Genomic DNA, 20285 nt, shown 5'->3' on the forward strand with positions numbered 1-20285 from the left:
TCTTCAGGATAAGACAGAAAATATGCATCTTTCTGATTTTTCCTCACAGTATTAAATGTGCCCTTTTTCAAAAAATGAATAAAATGCCAGGTGCTGGTGGCTCACAGCTGTAATCCTAGCTACTCAGGAGGCTGAGATCTGAGGATCACCAACACAGGCAGAAAAATACAAGAGACTCTATCTCCAGTTAACCAGCACAAAGCTGGAAGAGAGCCAGCCTTGAGCAAAAAAGCCAAAGAAGAATGTAAGGTCCTAAGTGCAAGCCCCAGAAGTGGCACACTTAATTAACTAATTATATCGTTAATATCTTTATCTTCAAAACATGCTTGTTAACTGAAGTGACTTCTGATTGGATTTTGGGTTATTTTTCAGATGTTGAAGTACAAAAACTGAAAAAGGCCATGGAGTCTTTGATGGCAGCAAATGAAGAAAAGGTATGGGAGGGGGGGGTGCAGCTTCACTGCTGATCCAGATGCCCTACTTGGAAAGAACATACCAGCAGGCACTGACACTAGGGGGTGCCATTTCCCCAGCAAGCATGCAGTCTCTCGAATGGCCCTTAAGATTGTGGCTCTGTGTAGAAATGCTTATGGACAACACCAGTTTCCAAGAGGCATTTAATAAAAATGTTTATTTATTTACCTATTTACTTATATTTATTTGTTGGTACTAGAGCTTGAACTCAGGGCCTGTGCCCTCTCCCTTAGCTTTTTTGTTGTTTAATTGGAGATGAATCTCATGAGCTTTTCTGCCCACACTGGCTTGAATTGTGACCCTAAGATCTCACCTTCTTGAATAGTTAGGTTTATAGGCTTGAGCCACTGGTGCCCCGCTCACATTTAGTGTTTTGTCCTGCGGAGAGCAGAATGCCATTGTCCCCACTAGGACTGTGCTGCTTTGTTGCTCCCTGCAGGGCTGGGAAGGTGGCTCAGTGGTAGAGCACTTGCCTTGCATGCATAAGGCCCTAGGTTCAATTCCTCAGCACCACATAAACTATGGTGCTATGGCTCAAGTGGTAGAGCGCTAGCCTTGAGCTGAAGAGGTGAGGGACAGTGCCCAGACCCAGAGTTCAGGCCCCATGCAGACAAAAAACAAACAAAAACACTGCAGGTGGCCTCTGCCAGGCTCAACTCCTGTCTTAAGGACTGCTCTCCACTGCTCTCCCTTAACAAATACAATTGGCAACATTTTCCCAGGACAAAAGTCATTTCAAGGAATTAAAATAACAATAAAATGCCAAAGAAATAGCTTTATCTTATTCATCATAACTTTCTCTAAGTTTTGCCTAGTCTCTTTTTTTAATCTCTTTTTTTGCCTTCCATTTTTTCCTTTCTTTTTCTTTTCTTTCTTTCTTTTTTTTTTTTTTTTTTTGATGCTGGTATTGAGTCTTGAACTTAGATCTTCTTGCGCTCACTCAGCTGATACTGTACGACTTGGGCCATGCCTCCAGTTATGCTTTTGATTTTCTATATTTGCTCTTTATGTCATGCAAATAAACTTATGACATATTCACCCACCCAATATGTTGAGTATTTTTGCTAGTCTTTTCTACTGTTGAGTTAAAATAAATCAAATTATCAAGATGCCCACCACGGCTTTTAAACTAAAAAATCTCAGAAATTAATTTTGTCATAATTTATCTTTCTCAAAAAGCAACAGCGGCCAGGCACCTATGACTCATGCCTATAATCTCAGCTACTCAAGAGGGTGAGATCTGAGGATCCTCATTTGATCTAAGGATCCAGGTTTGAAGCCAACTAGGGGCAGACAGATCTCAGAGATTTATCTCTAGTTAACCACCAGAAAGTCAGAAGTTGAGCTGTGGCTTAAGTGCTAGAGTGCCAGCCTTGAGCAGAAAAGGTTAAGCAGAGTATAAGGCCCTGAGTTCAAGCCCCAATACTGGCACTCCAAACCTCCCCCTTCCTCCCTTCAACAAGTAAAACCTTTAATGCTAATGAATATTTAGTACATGCTAGACTGCCTTAAGAGCACCAAAAGTAGTATTAACTTCTGCAGAATTCTGGAAGGCCTCAAAGGGAACATATTTGAACAAATTCTGCGCAGGAACAAGAGTTGTTCATCAGGAAAATCAAGGCTTCTAGGCACTGGGTTTTTGATGAGGCAACCCATCTCCAAATTGACCCAGCTCCCAGCTGACAGTAATGAGCATGTGATGGGAGGAGGGCCTCTGTGAGGCTGAGCAGAGCTCTGGGAGCAGTAAACAACACTTCATATGCAAGGCTCAGGATTTGGGGCCTGTGCTTGACAACCTAAATTGCTTTTTTTTTCTTTATTTGGCTGGTCCTGGGCCTCTAACTCAGGGCCTGGGCACTGTCCCTGAGCTTTTGTTGCTCAAGGCTAGCACTCTACCACTTAGAACCACAGCTCCACTTCTGGAGTATCACAGACTTTATTTTCTAGGCTGACTTTGAACTGTGATCCTCATATCTCAGCCTCCAGAGTAGCTAGGATTGCGGGGGTGGGCCACCAGTGCCCAGCTCACCTTGTACTTCTGAGGTTAGCTAGATGTTCTTGGGACAAATAGAACGATTTTCATCTCTGATGACTGACAGACTGGTCTAGGTTGGTGTTAGTTGGGATGACTCATCTCTTCACTACATCTCTTTTTCTCCAGTGCACTGGCTAAGGCTTCTTCCTATAAGTCCTCAAGAGTTGCCTCAGGCATCGCCAGGGGGCAGGTTTCTGTGTGCTTATGGTATCTCATTGGCCAAAGCAAGTCACATGGTCAGGTCCTGATGCAGGAAAGCTTTGGAGACCACTTCTTACTGTGTCACAGTGGAGGGCTTGGAAAAGAATAAGGTTAAGGACAAAATTTGAACCTCTAACTTTTTAGAATTCAGGATGGTAAATAATGGGAGTTACAGAAGTAGAATAAAAAGGGCTGTAAATTTGGAGCATGCATAAAGTCCTGGATTCCTTTCTCAGGACTCAGGACTCTTCCCTCAACAACAAAAAAAGTGCTTCACTGTCTGATCAAGGGGCTGAAAAGTTAAAACAGAAAGAGTGAACAGAAAAGCAAAGGGAAGAATGAAAAGTGGGATCAGTGTAGTTTCTTATGGAGGTTAAATCAGAAAAAGGATGAAAAATATTCCTTCTAGATGGATTATAAGTTGCTTGTCACCAACCAAAGCAACTTTGGTAGTGTTTTGAGGAGGAAAAAGCCAGGTAGTTATTTAGTGATAGTTAATGAAGATGAAAGAAACAGGCTTTTCATGATTTGATATACAAATTACAGAGGAGAGTGATTAAATCTGACGTTTTTCTTGCCTTTTTCTTTTGCTTTATATCTTATTGCTTTGTCTTGTTTGTTTTTGTTTTTTAAAGATGGCAGCTGAAGGATAGACTCTCTAAATTCAGAGGTACCTTTTTCCTATCTCTGATGTACATAGGAAAAATATTAGAGCTGTTATCATTTTACTAAAGTGTAGAAGTATTCTTTAAATAATGTAAATAATTGATACCTTCTTACTCTTCTATCATGCTGCCTATACAGTTTAATATTAAAAGTGCTGATTTGTTTCAATCACAGGATAGAAAAATAGAAGATCTCAAACAGTGCCTAAACAAGTACAAGAAAATGCAAGACACAGTAGCACTGGTCCAAGGCCAAAAAGGTAGAGTATAGCGCTAAAGACTTTTTCCTTTACTTAATTTTAAGTGGCTATAAATTAATACATTTGGCTTCAGGGGTGTGTGTGTGTGTGTGTGTGTGTGTGTGTGTGTGTGTGTGTGTGTGTGTGTGTGTGTGTGTGTGTGTGTGTGTGTGTGTGTGTGTGTGTGTGTGTGTGTGTGTGTGTGTGTGTGTGTGTGTGTGTGTGTGTGTGTGTGTGTGTGTGTGTGCATGTTGCATAAACTCAAGTCCTTACACCCTTGCTTGGCTTTCTTGCTCAAGGCTGATGCTCTACCACTTGAGCCAACCTCTACTTTTGGCATTTTGCTACTTAATCAGAGATAAGAGTTTCACAGACTCTTCTGTCCAGGCTTGTTTCCAGCTGCCATCCTCAGTTTTCAGTCTCCTGAGTAGCTGTGATTACAGGTATGAGCTACCAGGAAAAAGAAAAAAAGGTCTCAAATTCAGTCAGTATTTTGTCTCATTTTTGCCAGCGCTGGCCTTGGACCCTGATCCTTTTACATATGCTTTTTTTTTTTTTTTTAACTTCTTAAATGAGTGAAGCTCTGTATTTTTTCAAACCAATTACAGGGTCTTTGTAGGAAGTTTACTTAATGTCCTTCCAGTATTCATACCAAATAATAACTTTGTGTATTAATACCACTGCTGAGTTCTCAGTGTAGTCTGAACCTTGGGCCTTGTCTGCTAATACTTGAAGATGATTTTTCTTACAATTCATGTTGCTCTTTCTTGAGTAATAACAGGAAAAGTTGACTGATTTTGTGTGGGGGGGTGGGGAAGAGGCTAGTACTGGGCCTTAAACTCAGGGCCTGGATGCTGTCTCTTAGCTTTTTTGTTCAAGGCCAACACTCTACCACTTGAGCTACTTTCCAGCTTTTTGCGGTTAGTTGGAGATAAGAATCTCATGGACATTGCTGCTCTGGCTGACTTTGAACCACCATCCTCAGATCTCAGCCTCCCAAGAAGCTAGGATTGCAGGTGAATCGGTATTGCCTAGTAGAAATACTCCTGTTTGGGGCTAGAGGTTTATAGCTCAGTGGTGAATTAATGTGTTTAGAATGCATGAGGTCCTGAGTTTTAACACTAGCACTATTATAAAAAAAAAAAAAATGCCAGACATAGGTTTCTCATCCTAATAACTATTCAAGAAGCTGAGATCTGAGGATCACAGTTTGAAGCCAGCCCAGGCAGGAAAAGTTTGTGAGACTCTTCATTTAACCACAAAATGCTGGAAGTGGAGCTATGCTGAAGTGGTAGAGTACTAACCTTGAGCAAAAGGGGATAGAGTCTAAGTCCTGAGTTAAACCTTGGTACTGGCACACACACACACACACACACACACCAAATGGTAAAACAGAAATAATTGTCCACATTTGAGATTGTTATCTCCTTTCAAAAATGAAAATATAGGGGCTGGGAAGGTGGCTCAGTGGTAGAGTGCTTGCCTTGCATGCATGAGGCCCTGGGTTCAATTCCTCAGCACCACATAAGCAGAAAAAAGCTGGAAGTGGCGCTGTGGCTCAAGTGGTAGAGCACTAGCCTTGAGCTGAAGAGCTGAGGGACAGTGCCCAGGCCCAGAGTTCGGGCCCCACGACTGGCAAATAAAAAAAATAAATAAAAATGAAAATATAGTCATAATGTATATCCTTTAAAACTAGCAAAATTGAGGGGAGTGATGGCATTGGGAGGGATAGAGGAGAAAAATGAAAAGTGTAACATTGGTGAAAATTCATTGTACTCATAAATTAGTATGTTGAGTTGAAATCCCTTTGTACAGCTACTGAAAAATAACAAAAATAGCTGGACACTGGTGTTTCACGCCTGTAATCCTAGCTATTCAGGAGGCTGAGATCTGAAGATCACAGTTCAAAGCCAGCCTGGGCAGGAAAGTCAGTGAGAGTCTTATCTCCAGTGAACCACTAGAAAACTAGAAGTGGCTCTATAGCTTACGTGGTAGAGTGCTTGCCTTGGGCTGAAGAGCACAGGGACAATGCCCAGGCCCAGAGTTCAAGCCCCACGACCAACCAGAAGCAAAAATAAAAAAACAAAAATATAATTTAAAAATGAAGTATAAACTGAGCACTAGTGGCTCATGCCTGTAATCCTAGCTACTCAGAAGGCTGAAATCTGAGGATTGACGTTCAAAGCCTGCCTGGGCAGGAACATCTGTGAGATTCTTATCTCCATTTAACCTCAAAAAAGCCAAAAGTGGAGCTGTAGCTGAACTGGAGAGCACTAGCCTTGAGCAAAAGAGCTCAGGGACAACACCCAGATATTGAGTTCAATCCCCAGGACTAGCAAATAATAATAATAGTAGTAATTTTTTAAAATATATAAATATATATATTTATATATAAATGAAAAGCTGCAGGTGCTTTCTTTCTGCTTTGTCTTGTTCTAGGTAAAGATGGTGAATATGAAGACCTGCTGCTCAATTCTAGCTCCATCTCCACCTTGATGAACACCCAGGGCTTTGGTGATCTGGAGAAGAGTCCTTCATCCACTCCAGGAACAGGTTCTCCAATTCATGAGCCATTCAACACAAGCACTTCAGAAGAGGTACTTTTGAGATTTCATTCTTCACACTGAAGAGTCTGCATATTACTGTGGGGAACGTGGACATTTTCCAGTGCTGTCACATTTTTTTCTTTTTTCCCTCATTCTACTTCCAGCTTTTTTGGTGGTTAATTGATGATAAGTGTTTCACAAACTTTCCTGCCCAGGTTGGCTTTAAACTGTGATCTTCAGCTCTCAGCCTCCTAAGCTAGAATTACAGACATGAGCCACCAGCACCTGGCAGTTCTGGCAACTTTTTGTATCCTATAGATCTCTTTTCATTTTCTTTTTGTATTTGGATGTGTGAATCCCCCCCCCCCCCACCTCTTTTTAATAAATGCTTTAGACAATGTCAAGATGGCTTTTAAATTTCAAGGGAAAACCACTAGCTAGTCATGGTAACATGCGTATACTCTCATGTAATCTGGAGGTTGACACAGGAACATTCTCAGAGCCTAGAAATATTAAATATGAGATTATAGGCTATTTTTTTAAAGTAGGGAATAGGTAAAATGGGGCTAAACTGAGGTTGTATAAGTGAATTAATTTCTTTATTTTTTATTTTTAGTTTTTACTCCAGTACTGGGGTTTAAACTCAGGGCCTTGTGCTCTTGCTTGGCTTTTTCACTCAGGATTACTACTACTACTTGAGCCCCAACTCCATTTCCAGCATTTTTCTAGTTACTTGGAGATAAGAGTTTTATAGATTTTCCTGTCTGGACTGACTTCAAACTGTGATCCTCAGATCTCAGCCTCCTGAGTTGCTAAGATTACAAGTGTGAGCCGCCGGTGCCCTGTAGTAAATTTATTTTACATTCTTCTGATGGTGACTGAAAGATAATTGAGGAAAGATTTCTATTGGTTTATTTTAAGACTTGGAGAAAAACAACCAGAGTGGAATGTACTTTGCAGAAAACTGGCACCAGACATCTATTATGCACTGACCCGTAACTTTGTGGCTAGAGTGACAACATTATCTTGCTCATGAATCTGTCAGTGGGCAGGGTTTCACATTTAACAGACAGAGTGACTTGAAAGCTGGGCTGGAAGCAGCTGCCTGTCATCTAGAACCTCAGCTGCAGCCCTGAGCTGAACTCAGGGTGACTTGAGGCTTTCTTACAGTTCTGCCATGAGCATCTCAAGTGGGGATTGAGCAAATCTTTACAACCTTTTATGACTTTTCAGAAGTCACATAGCATCTCTTCTGCTGTGGTCACGGCTTAACTGCTTCATGAACAAGTGGCAAAAATCACATCATAAAAACCTGTAAGAGGGGCTGGGAAGTGGCTCAGTGGTAGAGCGCATGCCTTGCATGCCATAGACCCTGGGTTCGATTCCTCAGCACCACATAAGCAGAAAGAAAAAAGCCGGAAATGGCGCTGTGGCTCAAATGGTAGAGCGCTAGCCTGGAGCTGAAGAGCTGAGGGACAGCACCCAGGCCCAGAGTTCAGGCCCCATGACCGAACCCAAAAAAACAAAACAAAAACAAAAGAACAAACAAACATGTAAGAACTGGCCCCAGTGGCTCATACCTTTAATCCTAATGATTCAAGAGGCTAAGATCTGAAGATCATGGTTCAAAGCCAACCCAGGCAGTAGTCTGTGAGACTCTTATCTCTAGTTAAGTACCCAAAAAGCCAGAAGTGGAGCCTTAGCCTTGAGAAGAAAAGCTAAGGGACAGTGTCTAGGTCCTGAGTTTAAGTCCTAGTACTCGCTGGCGGGTGTGCAGGTGGGCGTGCATGCGCGCCCACCCCCACACACACATACATGCACACACAGGATTCATGGAGAAAGCATCATTTCTGTATTTAACATCAGTAATGTAATTAATATAGGAATTCATTACAGAATAAGAGATAGAGGGGGGAAAAAATCCCCTACTTCTTAAAAAAATTATGTGTGTGGCCAGACACAGGTGGCTCATGCCTATAATCCTAGCTTCTGAAGAGGCTAAGACCTGGAGGATAGAGGTTCGAAACCACCCTGGGCAGAAAAGTCAGTGACACTCCATTTCAGTTAGCCAGCAGAAAGTCAGGTTGGAAGCATGACTCAAGTGAAAGAACATCAGCCTTTAGCAAGCATGCTAAACAAGTGAAAGATGCTGAGTTCAAGCAAGCTCTGTACTGGCAAAAAAAAAAAAAAAAGAAAAAGAAAAAGCAAGAAAATTGTTCTAAATCTAGATATGAAATTTATCCTTATACTGATTACTTATATATTAGATCTTATGTATTTTTTGTTGGATTTATTTTTTACTTTTAATAATTGTATTACAGCTCCAAACCAGCATATTGCAAGTTTCAGTCCCTTCATTATTGCCAGCAAATGTGGATGTGGAAACTGCTGAATATTCGAAGTCACCTCCCAAACAAGAAACTTCATTGCAAGAGAAGTATGTCATTTACAGCCATTTACTAGAAATGTTTAAAAATGGAGATCAACCAGAAGCTAGGGGATAATTGTAGTTATTCACAACATATGATTTTACCCAGGGGGCAAAAGAAGGCTTGTCCTAAAGACTCTTAAGTCAGTTGTATGTTATTAAAAGCAAAGATGTGAAGCAGGAAGTAACTGGAAACTGGAGGAAGTGATGAAAGAGGTTGGAAGGAGCTTAAGGCAGTTGGGTTTTAGTCTCTTGCTAGTGGGTGGCCAACAAAGTGTGGCAAGCAGGACAGTCCTTGTCAGGTGCCACAAGCGGTTTGGATGACTGAAGGACACAAAGATACAGTGATTTCCCTGTAGGAAAATAGAAATTTTTGTCAGTATACTCTCAAATTAATTGCTTAAACTGACCTTTAGGCCAAATAAAATATTTTAGCCAAGCATTGGTGGCTCACACTTCTAATCCTAGCTACTCAAGATGCCTAGATCTAAGGATCTGTGTTTGAAGCCACCCTGGGAAGAAATACGTGAGAGATTCTTACATCCAATTAACCTCTAAAAACTGCTTTGTGTGAAAAAGCTAAGTGAGAGTGCCTAGACCATGGGTTCAAGCCCTAGCACCACCACATAAAAATAAATAAGTTAACTAATTAATTAATGTTTTAAAATTAGGAATAACTGGGCACTAGTGTCTCATGCTTGCAGTCCTAGCGACTCAGGAGGCTGAGATGAAAGTGAGGGTGAGAGACCCTTAGTTTAAGCCCTAGTACTGGCAATAAATAAGTAACTATACAAAGAAAAGTATTCCTCATTTTTGTGCCATTCCTGGTGCTTTCTTTCATTCTCACTGGGCTTTTTCACAGGCTGGTTCTTTAGCAGTTGAGCCACACACCTTACTTCTAGCTTTTTGTTGGTTAATTGGAGATGTGTCTCACAGATTTTTCTGCTTTGAACCTTGAGAATTACAGGTGTGAACTAACTGCACCTGGTAATTTTTTATTTTGACAATTCATTTAGAATACACAATTTAATAATTGTTCAACTTTACACTAGTGTTGGTTTTTAACCTTTTTTTTTTTTTGGTCATGGAGCTTGAACTCATGGCCTGGGTGCTGTCCCTGAACTTTTCTGCTCAAGGCTAGCACTCTACCACTTTGAGCCACAGCTCTACTTCTGGTTTTCTGGTGGTTAATTGGAGATGAGGGTCTCACAGACTTTCTTGCCTGGGCTGGGCTTTGAACCATAATCCTCAGATCTCAGCCTCCTGAGTAGCTAGGGTTACAGGCATGAGCTACCAGCTCGTGGCTTGTTTTTTCATTTTTAGTACAGAATTTAGTACAAAATTTGCTAAAGGACATAAGATGTCAACACCTTGTGACAGTTCAGGTTTTGTGTCAGGTGATTTGCCCAGCATCAGGTTAACATAAGGCCCTCTGTGTAAAGTTAAGGTCAGACAGGTGAACATCCCTTTTTTGGTAGGCTAGATTTAGTTAATTAAGCCGTTCTGGATATAGAGGAATTTGAACTTGCTCTGGGGTTTTGTGGACATAGCACATATATGCAGTTTTTTGTTGTTGCTGTTTTTTAAATTTGTAATGTTAACAAATGATTTTTTATGACATTTTAGGGATGGAAAAACAGTCCTTGGTGCTGCTGTTGATAGCCTCTCGTAAGTTACAGGACAAATGTCATGATCCAAGCCTAAGGAAAAAGGTCATCTATAACATGAACACTAAGCAATTCTAATAGCCAGTACTGAGGCCATTAAATTTATGAATAAAATCTAAAGGGACTGCAATGGTTGGGGGAAGGTCTTAGACATTTACAAAGAAATACTAATTTAATTTTATCTCATGCAAGGTTATTTTACATATCTTTAGGAGTTTACCAGTTATTTAAAGTTTAGAGTTTTTTTCTTTTTGCGGGGGACAGGCTGTTTGAAACAGGGTCTCACAGTATCACCCAGTTTAGCTTCAGATCTCCCTGCAGTCATATTTCAGGCATGTGCTACAATGTGTACTTTTCGTTATTATGGTTTAAAAATATATATATATATATATATGGCTGGGAATGTGGCTTAGGGGTAGAGTGTTCCTTGCATGCATGAGGCCCTGGGTTCGATTCCTCAGTACCACGTACACAAAAAAAAACTCAGAAGTGGCACTGTGACTCAAGTGGTAGAGTGCTAGCCTTGAGCAAAAGAAGCTCAGGGACAGTGCCCAGGCCCAAAGTCAAAGCCCCAGGACTGGCTAAAAATATTTACTTATTTGTTTATGTATTGTTATGTGATGCTTAGGATCAAACCTGTTTCCTCAAGTTAGGCAAGCACTCCACCACTGAGCTATACCTCAGCCCTTAAATTCTTTTTGTTTCTTTGTTTTTTGTTTTGTGCTGGTATTAAGCTTGAACTTTGGGCCTTGAACTTGCTTGACTCCTTCACTCAAGGCTGGCATACTGCCATCTGAGCCATACCTCCACTTCCAGCTTTTTACTGGAATTGGAGATAAAAGAGTCTCGTGGAATTTTCTGCCCCATCTGGCTTTGAACTGTGATCCTTATATCTCAACCTCCTGAGTAGCTACAGTTAATTATATCATCTGACCCCTTTAATTCATTGTCAAACTGATTCTGTTTTTGATTCCAGCAGGTGAGAATATCAGAATGTTCTCATTGGAAAAACTGAACTGGATTTTGATACTTTTAGTAGGATACTTTTAGATAGGGATGTTAATCCAAGTTAAAGTCTGGATTAAATAAGGAAATTTTTAAAATATATATCAGGGAAGTCTATTTTCAGAGCAAGATTCCAAGATGAGATTATATCTTTTTCTTTTTTAGCTGTTACTTTTTACTTGATTTGGTAGTTAAGAAGACCTAGCAGTTTATTTATTTATGCTTTTTTTTTTTTTTTGTCAGTTTGGGGCCTAAACTTTGAGCCTGGGCGCTGTCCCTTAGCTCTTCAGCTCAAGGCTAGCACTCCACCACTTCAGCACCACTTTCAGCTTTTTCTGCTTATGTGGTGCTGAGGAATCAAACCCAGAGGCTAATGCATGCAAGGCAAGCACTCTTACCACTGAGCCACTTTCCCAGCCCTAGCAGTTTATATACATATAAGTACAGAAGAGGAAATGGCTCTGTGGCTCAAGAGGTAGAATGCTCGCCTTGAGCTGAAGAGCACAGGGACAGGCGCTCAGGCCCAGAGTTCAAGCCCCATGACCCACAAAAACAAAACAAGACAAAAAAAAAAGTACAGAAGAAAACTTTCAAAGTTTGTGTTCTGGAGGTGTGGCTATAGTGGTAGAATGCCTGCCTACCAAGCACACCTCCCTGAGATCAAAACTGTAGTACTACCCCCCAAAAAGTTTGTATGTTTATACTATTCTTTTTTCTTTTCTTTCTTCTTTTATTTTTTGCTAATACTAGGACTTCAACTTAGGGCTAGGTGCTGTCACTTAGCCTTTTCTTTTTTCCCTCAAGGCTGGTACTGTAGCACTTGAGCCACTTCTGGCTTTTTGATTTTGGGGGAGAGGTTAATTGGAAGTAAGAGTCTTACAGACTTTTCTGCCCAGGCTGGCATTGAACCTGGATCCTCAGATCTCAACCTCCTGAATAGCTGGGATTATAGGCAGTGAGCCACTGGCACTAGGCTACTCTTCAATTTTTATTTTTACTTTTTGTCAGTCTGGGGCTTGGACGCAGGGCCTGGGTGTTGTCTCTGAGCTTTGAGGCACAGTGCTACTTCAGTTTTCTGGTGGTTTATTAGAGTCTCACCGATTTTCCTGCCTGGGCTGGCTTTGAACCACAATCCTCAGATCTCAGCCTTCTGAGTAGCTAGGATTACAGGTGTGAGCTGCTGGTACTCGGCCACTGTTGTATTTTGAGAGCAGACATGTTGCATCCCCACCCCTCTTGTGAAGATAGGGATCAAACTCAGAGCATCTCCCATGTTAAGGATGCATTCTAGGTATGAAACACAGACTCATTCCCTCATTTTAAAAACTGATTATCTATTCCTGTGTTCGATGTTTGGGTAAGATCACCTCCAGATGTTAATTATGTAAGAGAGAAAGTGTCTGTGTATTTATAGTCTCTCCCTTTGCCTGCCTGAAATTAGCAAATGAATTATTACAGTCAATGAGAAGAATTCCTGTACTATACTTTTCTCAGAAGGATGAAGTGAGTTTCTTTGCTAACCTTCAAAAATTTCTGGCTTTCTGAATTAAGAAGTAATACTTCATTTTTAACATGAAGGATTAGATATAAACAGTAGATCAGTGTCTTAAAAGTTGCTGCTATAGCCAAGCACCGGTAGCTCAGGCCTGTAATCCTAGCTACTCAGGTAGCTGAGATCTAAGAATTGATGTTTGAAGCCAGCCCAGACAGAAAAGTCTTTGAGACTCTTATTTCTAGTTAACCAGAAAAAGCTAGAAGTGGAGCCAAAATTGGCTCAAGTGGTAGATTACCAGTCTTGTTTTTGTGTGTGTTGCTCATGGGGCTTGAACTCAGGGCCTGGGCATTGTACCTGAGCTCTTTTGCTCAAGGCTAGCATAGAGCACCAGTCTTGAACAGCAAAAACAAGCAAAAGCGGGAAGTTTTGAATTCAAACTTTAGTACTAGCGCATACGCATGCATAAATTGTTTCTGGTATAATTGTATAGATTCAAGTGGAGGTGCTAGATCCATGGAAAACACTGGTTAATTTTCAAATATTGATCTCACAAGGGTAATCCTAGGTGGTATTTTTTAGCTATTCTAACATATTTAGAGTATTGGCAGGCCAACAAACTGTGTTTTTTTTTTTGGCCAATCTTGGGGCTTGAACTCTAGGCATGGGAGCTATCCCTGAGCTTCTTTTTTTTGCTCAAGGCTAGCACTCTACCACTTGAGCCATAGGGCCACTTGCAGGTTTTTCTGAGTATTTTATTGGAGAGTAGAGTCTCATAGACTGTCCTGCCCGGGCTGGCTTCCAACCATGACTCTTAGAGCTCAGCCTTCTGAGTAGCTAGGATTACAGGTATGAGCCACCAGCACCTAGACATCCTTGCTTTTTAAAGAAGTAAATGTCAGTTAAGCACAGAAGTGAATGCCTGATTCTAGATTTTCTTTATGACCAAAAATTCAACCCACAACAATTTTAGTTTCTTTTGAAGATGAACAACTTAGGAACGAAAACACCAGAGCCACATAATATTAATTTTAATTATGATTGTTGCTATTTTTAGGACTTCAAGTCTGCAAAAGTCCAGCAGCCTGGGGAACTTGAAGAAAGAGATATCAGATGGGGTAAGTTTGATATTTTTTTTTTTCTATTAACCTGAGGTATTTTCAATAGGTATTTTCATTTTATCTCTTCCACTTTGCAAGTAAAACTCTTAGGAAGAACTTTTGGTTTTGCTAATAGCAAGTCATAAGTATGATTATGAGCCATCAAAAGTAGTACATAAAATTAAAAATTGAAACTTAAATGAAACATTGCCTGAAATAAATAAAAGCATAATTTTTGTCGTTTTTGTAGTTTAAAAGTTGTCAGCTTTAAAAAAAAAAAGTTGTCAGCTTTTTTGTATTTATGGAAATGTGAACAAATTTTCAATCTATAAAGGGTTTCTATAATGGTCTTAAATATTGTTGTTTTGAATAGGAAAAGGAGTCTACTCAGAAGCCTTCAGAGGTAATTTTTTTTAATTAATTCATTTTTTGTTTATATGGTACCAAGGAATCGAACCCAGGGCCTCATGTATGCTAGACAAGCACTCTACCAGTAAGCCACATTCCTAGTCTCCCTCCCCCACATCAGGTAATTTTTATATTCAAATTAATGTACCAAAATGTTTTCAACTTACCATTGCATATGAATTGCCTAAATGTCTGTATTAGACCAGAATTCTCAGGATCCCTGAAACATTACACATCTGAAAGAATGCAGACACTGGGGTCGTGCACTGTTTGGGTCCAGTTCTATGCAATGTCCAACATAGATAGGTCCATAGTGGACTTCAGACAAAGTGGAGGTTGCTGGCTGTGCTGGGTGCCAGTGACTCAGGTGTATAATCCTAGCTATTCTGGAAGCTGAGATTCAAAAAATCTTGATTCTAAGCAATCTAGCTAGAAAAGTCCAAGAGATTCCTCTCAAATTAACTAACAAAAACCTGGGCTGGAGGTGTGGCTTCAGCAGTAGAACACCAGCCAAGCAAACAAAAGCTGAGCAAGTGGGAGATCCTGAGTTCAGAAAGCTCAATACACCGTGGTTGGGCATCCATGTCTCAGGCCTATAATCCTAACAACTCGGGAAGCTGAGATCTAAAGATCTAGGTTCAAAACCACTCTGGGCAGACAAATCTGAGAGACTTGTATCTTTAATTAACCAGCAAAATGCTGGAGGTATGACTCAAGTAGTAGAGTGATAGCATTGAGCATAAAAGCCAACCAAGAGCTCAATGACTTGAGTTCAAATATCAGTACTAGCACAAAGAAAAGTTAATTTTATGTTATGTGAATTTCATGTCCATCAGTTATTAAAAAGCAAAAAGAAAACTGAACTCATAATCAGGCCATTTGATGTTTTTTTGTGCGTGTGCATGTGCCTATACTTAAAGCTTACACACATGGCCTGGGCACTGTCCCTTAGCTTTTCCTCTTAAGACTTGCTCTATTATTTGAGCACATCTCTGCTTTTGACTTTTTGCTGGTTAGTGGGGATAAGAGTCTCAGACTTTCCTGCCTGGGCTGGCTTCCAATCCTGATCCTCATATCTCAATCTCCTGAGTAGCTAGGATTACAGGCGTGAGCCATTGGCACCCAGCTATTTGTTCTTAATGGCCATCCTATACTTTCTTAGGCCTTACAAGAAGGCTTAAGGTGCTAATAGTTTATTGTATAAGACTACTGTCCATCTGAAACAAACATGTCAGCCTTTTTTTTTTTTTTTTTTTTTTTTTGACGGTTGTGGGGCTTGAACCTTGGGCCTGGGCACTGTCCCTCAGCTCTTCAGCTCAAGGCTAGCACTCTACCACTTGAGCCACAGTGCCACTTCTGGCTTTTTTCTACTTATGTGGTGCTGAGGAATTGGACCTAGGGCCTCAAGCATGCAAGGCAAGCACTCTACCACTGAGCTACCTTCCCAGCCCACATGTCAGCCTTTTTAAAGATGTCTACCACATAGGCTTCAGTTCTTTTTGCCTTCGTTTTCAATCATGAACACTGGTAAAGGAGACAGCTGGGTAGTCAAGCTGAGGTGTAGTATCTTGACTCTTAGCTCTTAATGCCTGAGTCATTATATACAGAAGGGGCAAAGTGGGCAGTGGAGATAGCTATCAATAAGATCCTGTTTGACTTGTCACTTCAATAAATGGGTAAAAGATCTGACATAATGGAAATGGCGCTGTAGCTCAAGTGGTAGAGCGCTCGCCTTGAGCTGAAGAGCTGAGGGACAGCTCCCAGGCCCAGAGTTCAGGCCCCATGACCGACCAAAAAAAAAAAAAAAAAAAAAAGAAACAAAAATAAATCAAAACCAGCATACATTTAAAAAAAAAAAAAAAAATTAGCCGGGCGCTGGTGGCTCACGCCTGTAATCCTAGCTACTCAGGAGGCTGAGATCTGAGGATCGCGGTTCAAAGCCAGCCCGGGCAAGAAAGACCATGAGACTCCTATCTCCAATAAACCACCAGAAAACCGGAAGTGGCGCTGTAGCTCAAGTGGTAGAGCGCTCGCCTTGAGCTGAAGAGCTGAGGGACAGCGCCCAGGCCCAGAGTTCAAGCCCCACGACCGACAAAAAAAAAAAAAAAAAAAAAAAAAAAAAAAAAAAAGATCTGACATAAGTGTTCAGACAGATAATAACAGCACTATATTGTGCTGTCAAGATAAACTTGTAATTAGTGCAAGCAGTAAATCATGTAGACTAAAAAATCGAGACCTTGTTAGGTGCTGGTGTCTCATGCCTGTAATCCCTAGCTATTCAGGAGGCTGAGATCACAGTTCAAAGCCAGCTTGGACAGAAAAGTCCCCATGGGCCTCTTATCTCCAATTAACCACTCAAAAACCAGAAGTGGAGCTGTGGCTCTAAGTCGTAGAGCACTGGCCTAGAGCAAAAGAGCTCAGGGACAGTGCTCAGATGGAGTTCAGGCCCTACACCTGGCACAAAAAAAAAAAAAAAAGACACCTTAAAATGTCTATATGCCTTTACCTTTTTTCCATGTCTGCAAAAGAAAGAAACAGAAAGCAAAATATGTTACAGAAATGACAGCATGTACAAGATGCTGGTGGCTTACACCTATAATCCTAGCTACTCAGGAGGGTGAGATCTGAGGATTGTGATTCAGTCAGCCTAGGCAGAAAAATCCACAAGCCTTACCTCTAATTAACTAGCAAAAAGCCAGAAGTGGAGATGTGGTTCAAAGTGGTAGAGTGCCAGCCTTGAGTAAAAAAAAAAAAGCCAAATGAGAACACAATGATCTGAGTTCAAGCCAGAACCAAAAAAAGGAAAAAAAAAGAATTACATTGTGTTGAAGTTGTTGTAATATATGATGTAAGATATATTGTAATTCTTTATATATATTTTTTTGGTCTTGGGGCTTGAACTTGGGGCCTGGGCTCTGTCTCTGCAGTTTCATGCTCAACCACTGAGCCATAGTCCACTATCAGCGTTTTGGTGGCTAATGGAGATAAGATGCTCATGGACTTTCCTGCCAAGGCTGACTTTGAACCACAATCTTCAGATCTCAGCCTCCTGAGTAGCTAGGATGACAGATGTGAGTCATTAGCACCTTTGCCTTCAGTTATTCATTTGTTTATTTATTTTTGCCAATTCTGGGACTTGAATTCAGGGGCCTGGGCACTGTCCCTGAGCCTCTCTGCTCAAGGCTAGTGCTCTACCACTTGAGCCACAGTGCCACTTCCAGCTTTTTCTGAGTAGTTTATTGGAGATAAGAGTCTCATGGACTTTTCTGACCAGGCTGGCTGAGAATCACTGTCTCAGATCTCAAACTCCTGAGTAGCTAGGATGGGAGGTGTGAACCACTAACATACAGCTTCAGTTATTCTTTAAATAAAATAAGTTCCATGTCCCCTTGAGCCTGGCATATCCTAATGGTTTCCTATGTTAATACGCTGTTTTCTTCATGACTCCCCTCTCAGGAGAAAGCCCCAGGAGAAGGCCGCACGTGTGGGACCCTCCCTCCCAAGATTCCCAGACATGTTCCTTCTGTGGATGACAACCCCTTTGGCACTCGAAAAGCGAGATCTTCTTTTGGCCGGGGCTTTTTCAAAATCAAAAGCAACAAGAGGACGGCAAGTGCTCCCAACCTGGGTACGTGTGGCCATGAGGCCTGCAGCCCGACTGCTTGGTGGCAGAGGGCTCAAGCTTGATTCTCTCTTCCGAGGTTCCCATGTGTTTCTCCTCAGAAATGAACAGAATGACTTGGGGGAGAACTTAGCAAAAAATATTTCAGTGTGTGTTTTGTTTTGTTTGAGCCACTGCTGGGTCTCGAATTCAGGGCCTCAACCTCTCACTTGGCTTCTTTTTGCACTCTCCCACTTGAGCCACACGTCCACTTACAGCCCTTTGCTGGTTCATTGGAGACAAGAGCCCCAGATTTTTCTGCCCAGGTTGGCCTTGAACTGTGCTCCTCAGATCTCAGCCTCCTGAGTAGCTAGGATTACAAGTGTTAATTACTAGCACCTGGCTACTTAGCAATGTGAAGATATATTGACTCTTATTCTGCTCACTGTCCTGCAACCTCCACTTAAAACCTGGATTCTTTGTGATTTCATTCTGGAAATTTCCTTTTTGGTGGTTGGTTGTGTGTTGTGGACAGCTGTGCTAGAGTTGGAGTGTAACTGTCAGCATTGTACATGCTGCTCCTCCACCGTGTTTCATCTGTGTTTCATTTTATCATCCATCCCCTGTGTTCTCTCCGTGGGGCTGCGTGTGATTGTGTGCGTTGTTTGGATATCGGAAGATCGTGAACGAAGTGCCAGTGCACCCACCTTAGGTATTGTACCCGTGCATGCCAGCCTCATCAGCACTGTGCTCCAGACCCAGCTAATTCCTGCTCTAAGCCTCTCTGATTGCTAGAAAGTGAGCTGGCAGCAATCAGAAAACATTGTTCACTATTTCATAGTATTTCATCTGCTGCTATAATAGACTTCTTAGACCTTTTACTTCAAGCCTCAATGCTGTTTTAAAGCTCATCTACAGAGTGTCGGGAAGAAGTGTTCTGTCATTTTTCATCCTACTCTTTCTCTTTCCCTGTCCTAGGAGCACATCTCCACATGAATATTTTCCTCTATTCACAAAGGAACTGCATGTTGCCAGGTGCTGTGACTCACTCCTGTAATTCTAAGTACTTAGGAGGCTGGGATCTGAGGATCAAGGTCCCAGCCTGAGCAGGAAAGTCTGTGAGATTTTTTATCTTTAATTAACCAGCAAAAGACCCAAATTAGAAGCATTGCTGAAGTGGCAGACTGTAAGCCTTCAGGGAAAAAGCTAAGGGGTAGTGTCCAGGCACCAAAAAAAAAAAGTGCTAGTCACTGGGTAGGGAATTTTATACAGGAGACTTACAGAAGATAGTTTAGATTCTCTTCTCCTAGGGAACTGACTTCTGACCTTTAATAGTTTTGAAGATGAAGATCCTATTTAATGATGCCAAAGCTAATTTTACATGTTATAATTTGGATAGTTAACCCAAAGTAATTTTAGGAGAAAGGAAGATGAGTTTTCTTCTTTGTTGTGCCTGGTATACAGTGGGATAAACAAGTCCTCAGAAGGAGGATAGGATGTTTTTAAAATGAGGCGATAGCAGCATGCAGATGGCCCCTGCCTGGGACTCCTAGGTGCTCAGAAAGCTGAGATTTGAGAATCCCAGAAGTCAGCTCAGGTAGGAGAGTCTGAGAGACTCTTATCTACAACTTCAACCAACAAAAAGCCAGAAGTAGAGGTGTGGCTCAAGTGGTAGAGCACCAATCTTGAGCAAAATAGCCAAGTGAAAGAGCAAGACCCTGAGTTTAAGATCCTGAGTTCAAGACCTAGGATCAGCACACAGACGAAAAGTAAATAAACAGATAAATAAGTAGAATCAAATGAAATGAGTATAAACTAGACCATATTTTCAAAGACACTTGTACCTATCTTGGCTTTAGGGTGTGAATGAGTAGATCTCTGTGGATCTTTTAGTAGGTCCTGTCCCCCTACGTAGATGTCCACCTGTCTGCTTGTGTATGCCGGCTAGGTGATTTGCTCTGTGGCCATACATTCTAAAATGAGCACTGGGTACATAAACAGATCTAGTGAGACAACTATTATCGTGTCTTCTCTGTCTTTCTAAAGAATTGTAGATGATGCTTTGAAACAAACGTTGCTTACTATAACCTATAATCACAGCTCTGCTTCATAGAAAAGTCAGCTTTTGCAATTTATATTTCTTACTGAAACACTTTATTGAGTTTTTATTTTTGGTTGTTTATATGTTTGTCCTTTTTTTGTGTGTGTTGATACTAGAACTTGAACTCAGAGTGTAGGCACTGTCAATTAGCTTTTTTGCTCAAGTCTGACACCCTTACACTTTAGCCATACCCCCATATCAGGTTTTTTGCTGGTTAATCGAAGTTGAGAATCTCTCAGATTGTCCTTCCCAGGCTGGAACCTTTAAACCTCCATCCTCAGATCTCGGCCTCTTGAGTAGCCAAAATTTCAAGTGTGAGCCAC

The 20285-nt window shown here is 41.2% G+C and overlaps 1 protein-coding gene across 7 annotated transcripts in view; it reads left to right on the forward strand.

The window, feature by feature from the left end:
- The window catches only part of Ppfibp1 (PPFIA binding protein 1), a 132264-nt gene that overhangs the window by 91231 nt on the left and 20748 nt on the right, over positions 1-20285 (forward strand). For all 7 annotated transcript variants that reach the window (XM_070038057.1, XM_070038056.1, XM_070038055.1 and 4 more), the window contains 8 exons: positions 373-434; positions 3551-3635; positions 6054-6211; positions 8482-8597; positions 10215-10256; positions 13810-13870; positions 14226-14255; positions 17717-17888. In XM_070038057.1, the coding sequence (XP_069894158.1) occupies positions 373-434; positions 3551-3635; positions 6054-6211; positions 8482-8597; positions 10215-10256; positions 13810-13870; positions 14226-14255; positions 17717-17888 (726 nt within the window). The remainder of the gene's footprint in view (positions 1-372; positions 435-3550; positions 3636-6053; positions 6212-8481; positions 8598-10214; positions 10257-13809; positions 13871-14225; positions 14256-17716; positions 17889-20285) is intronic.

This window comes from Dipodomys merriami, unplaced genomic scaffold, assembly GCF_024711535.1.
Source record: "Dipodomys merriami isolate MVZ:Mamm:240054 unplaced genomic scaffold, mDipMer1.0.p SCAF_10, whole genome shotgun sequence".
Lineage (NCBI taxonomy): Eukaryota > Metazoa > Chordata > Mammalia > Rodentia > Heteromyidae > Dipodomys > Dipodomys merriami.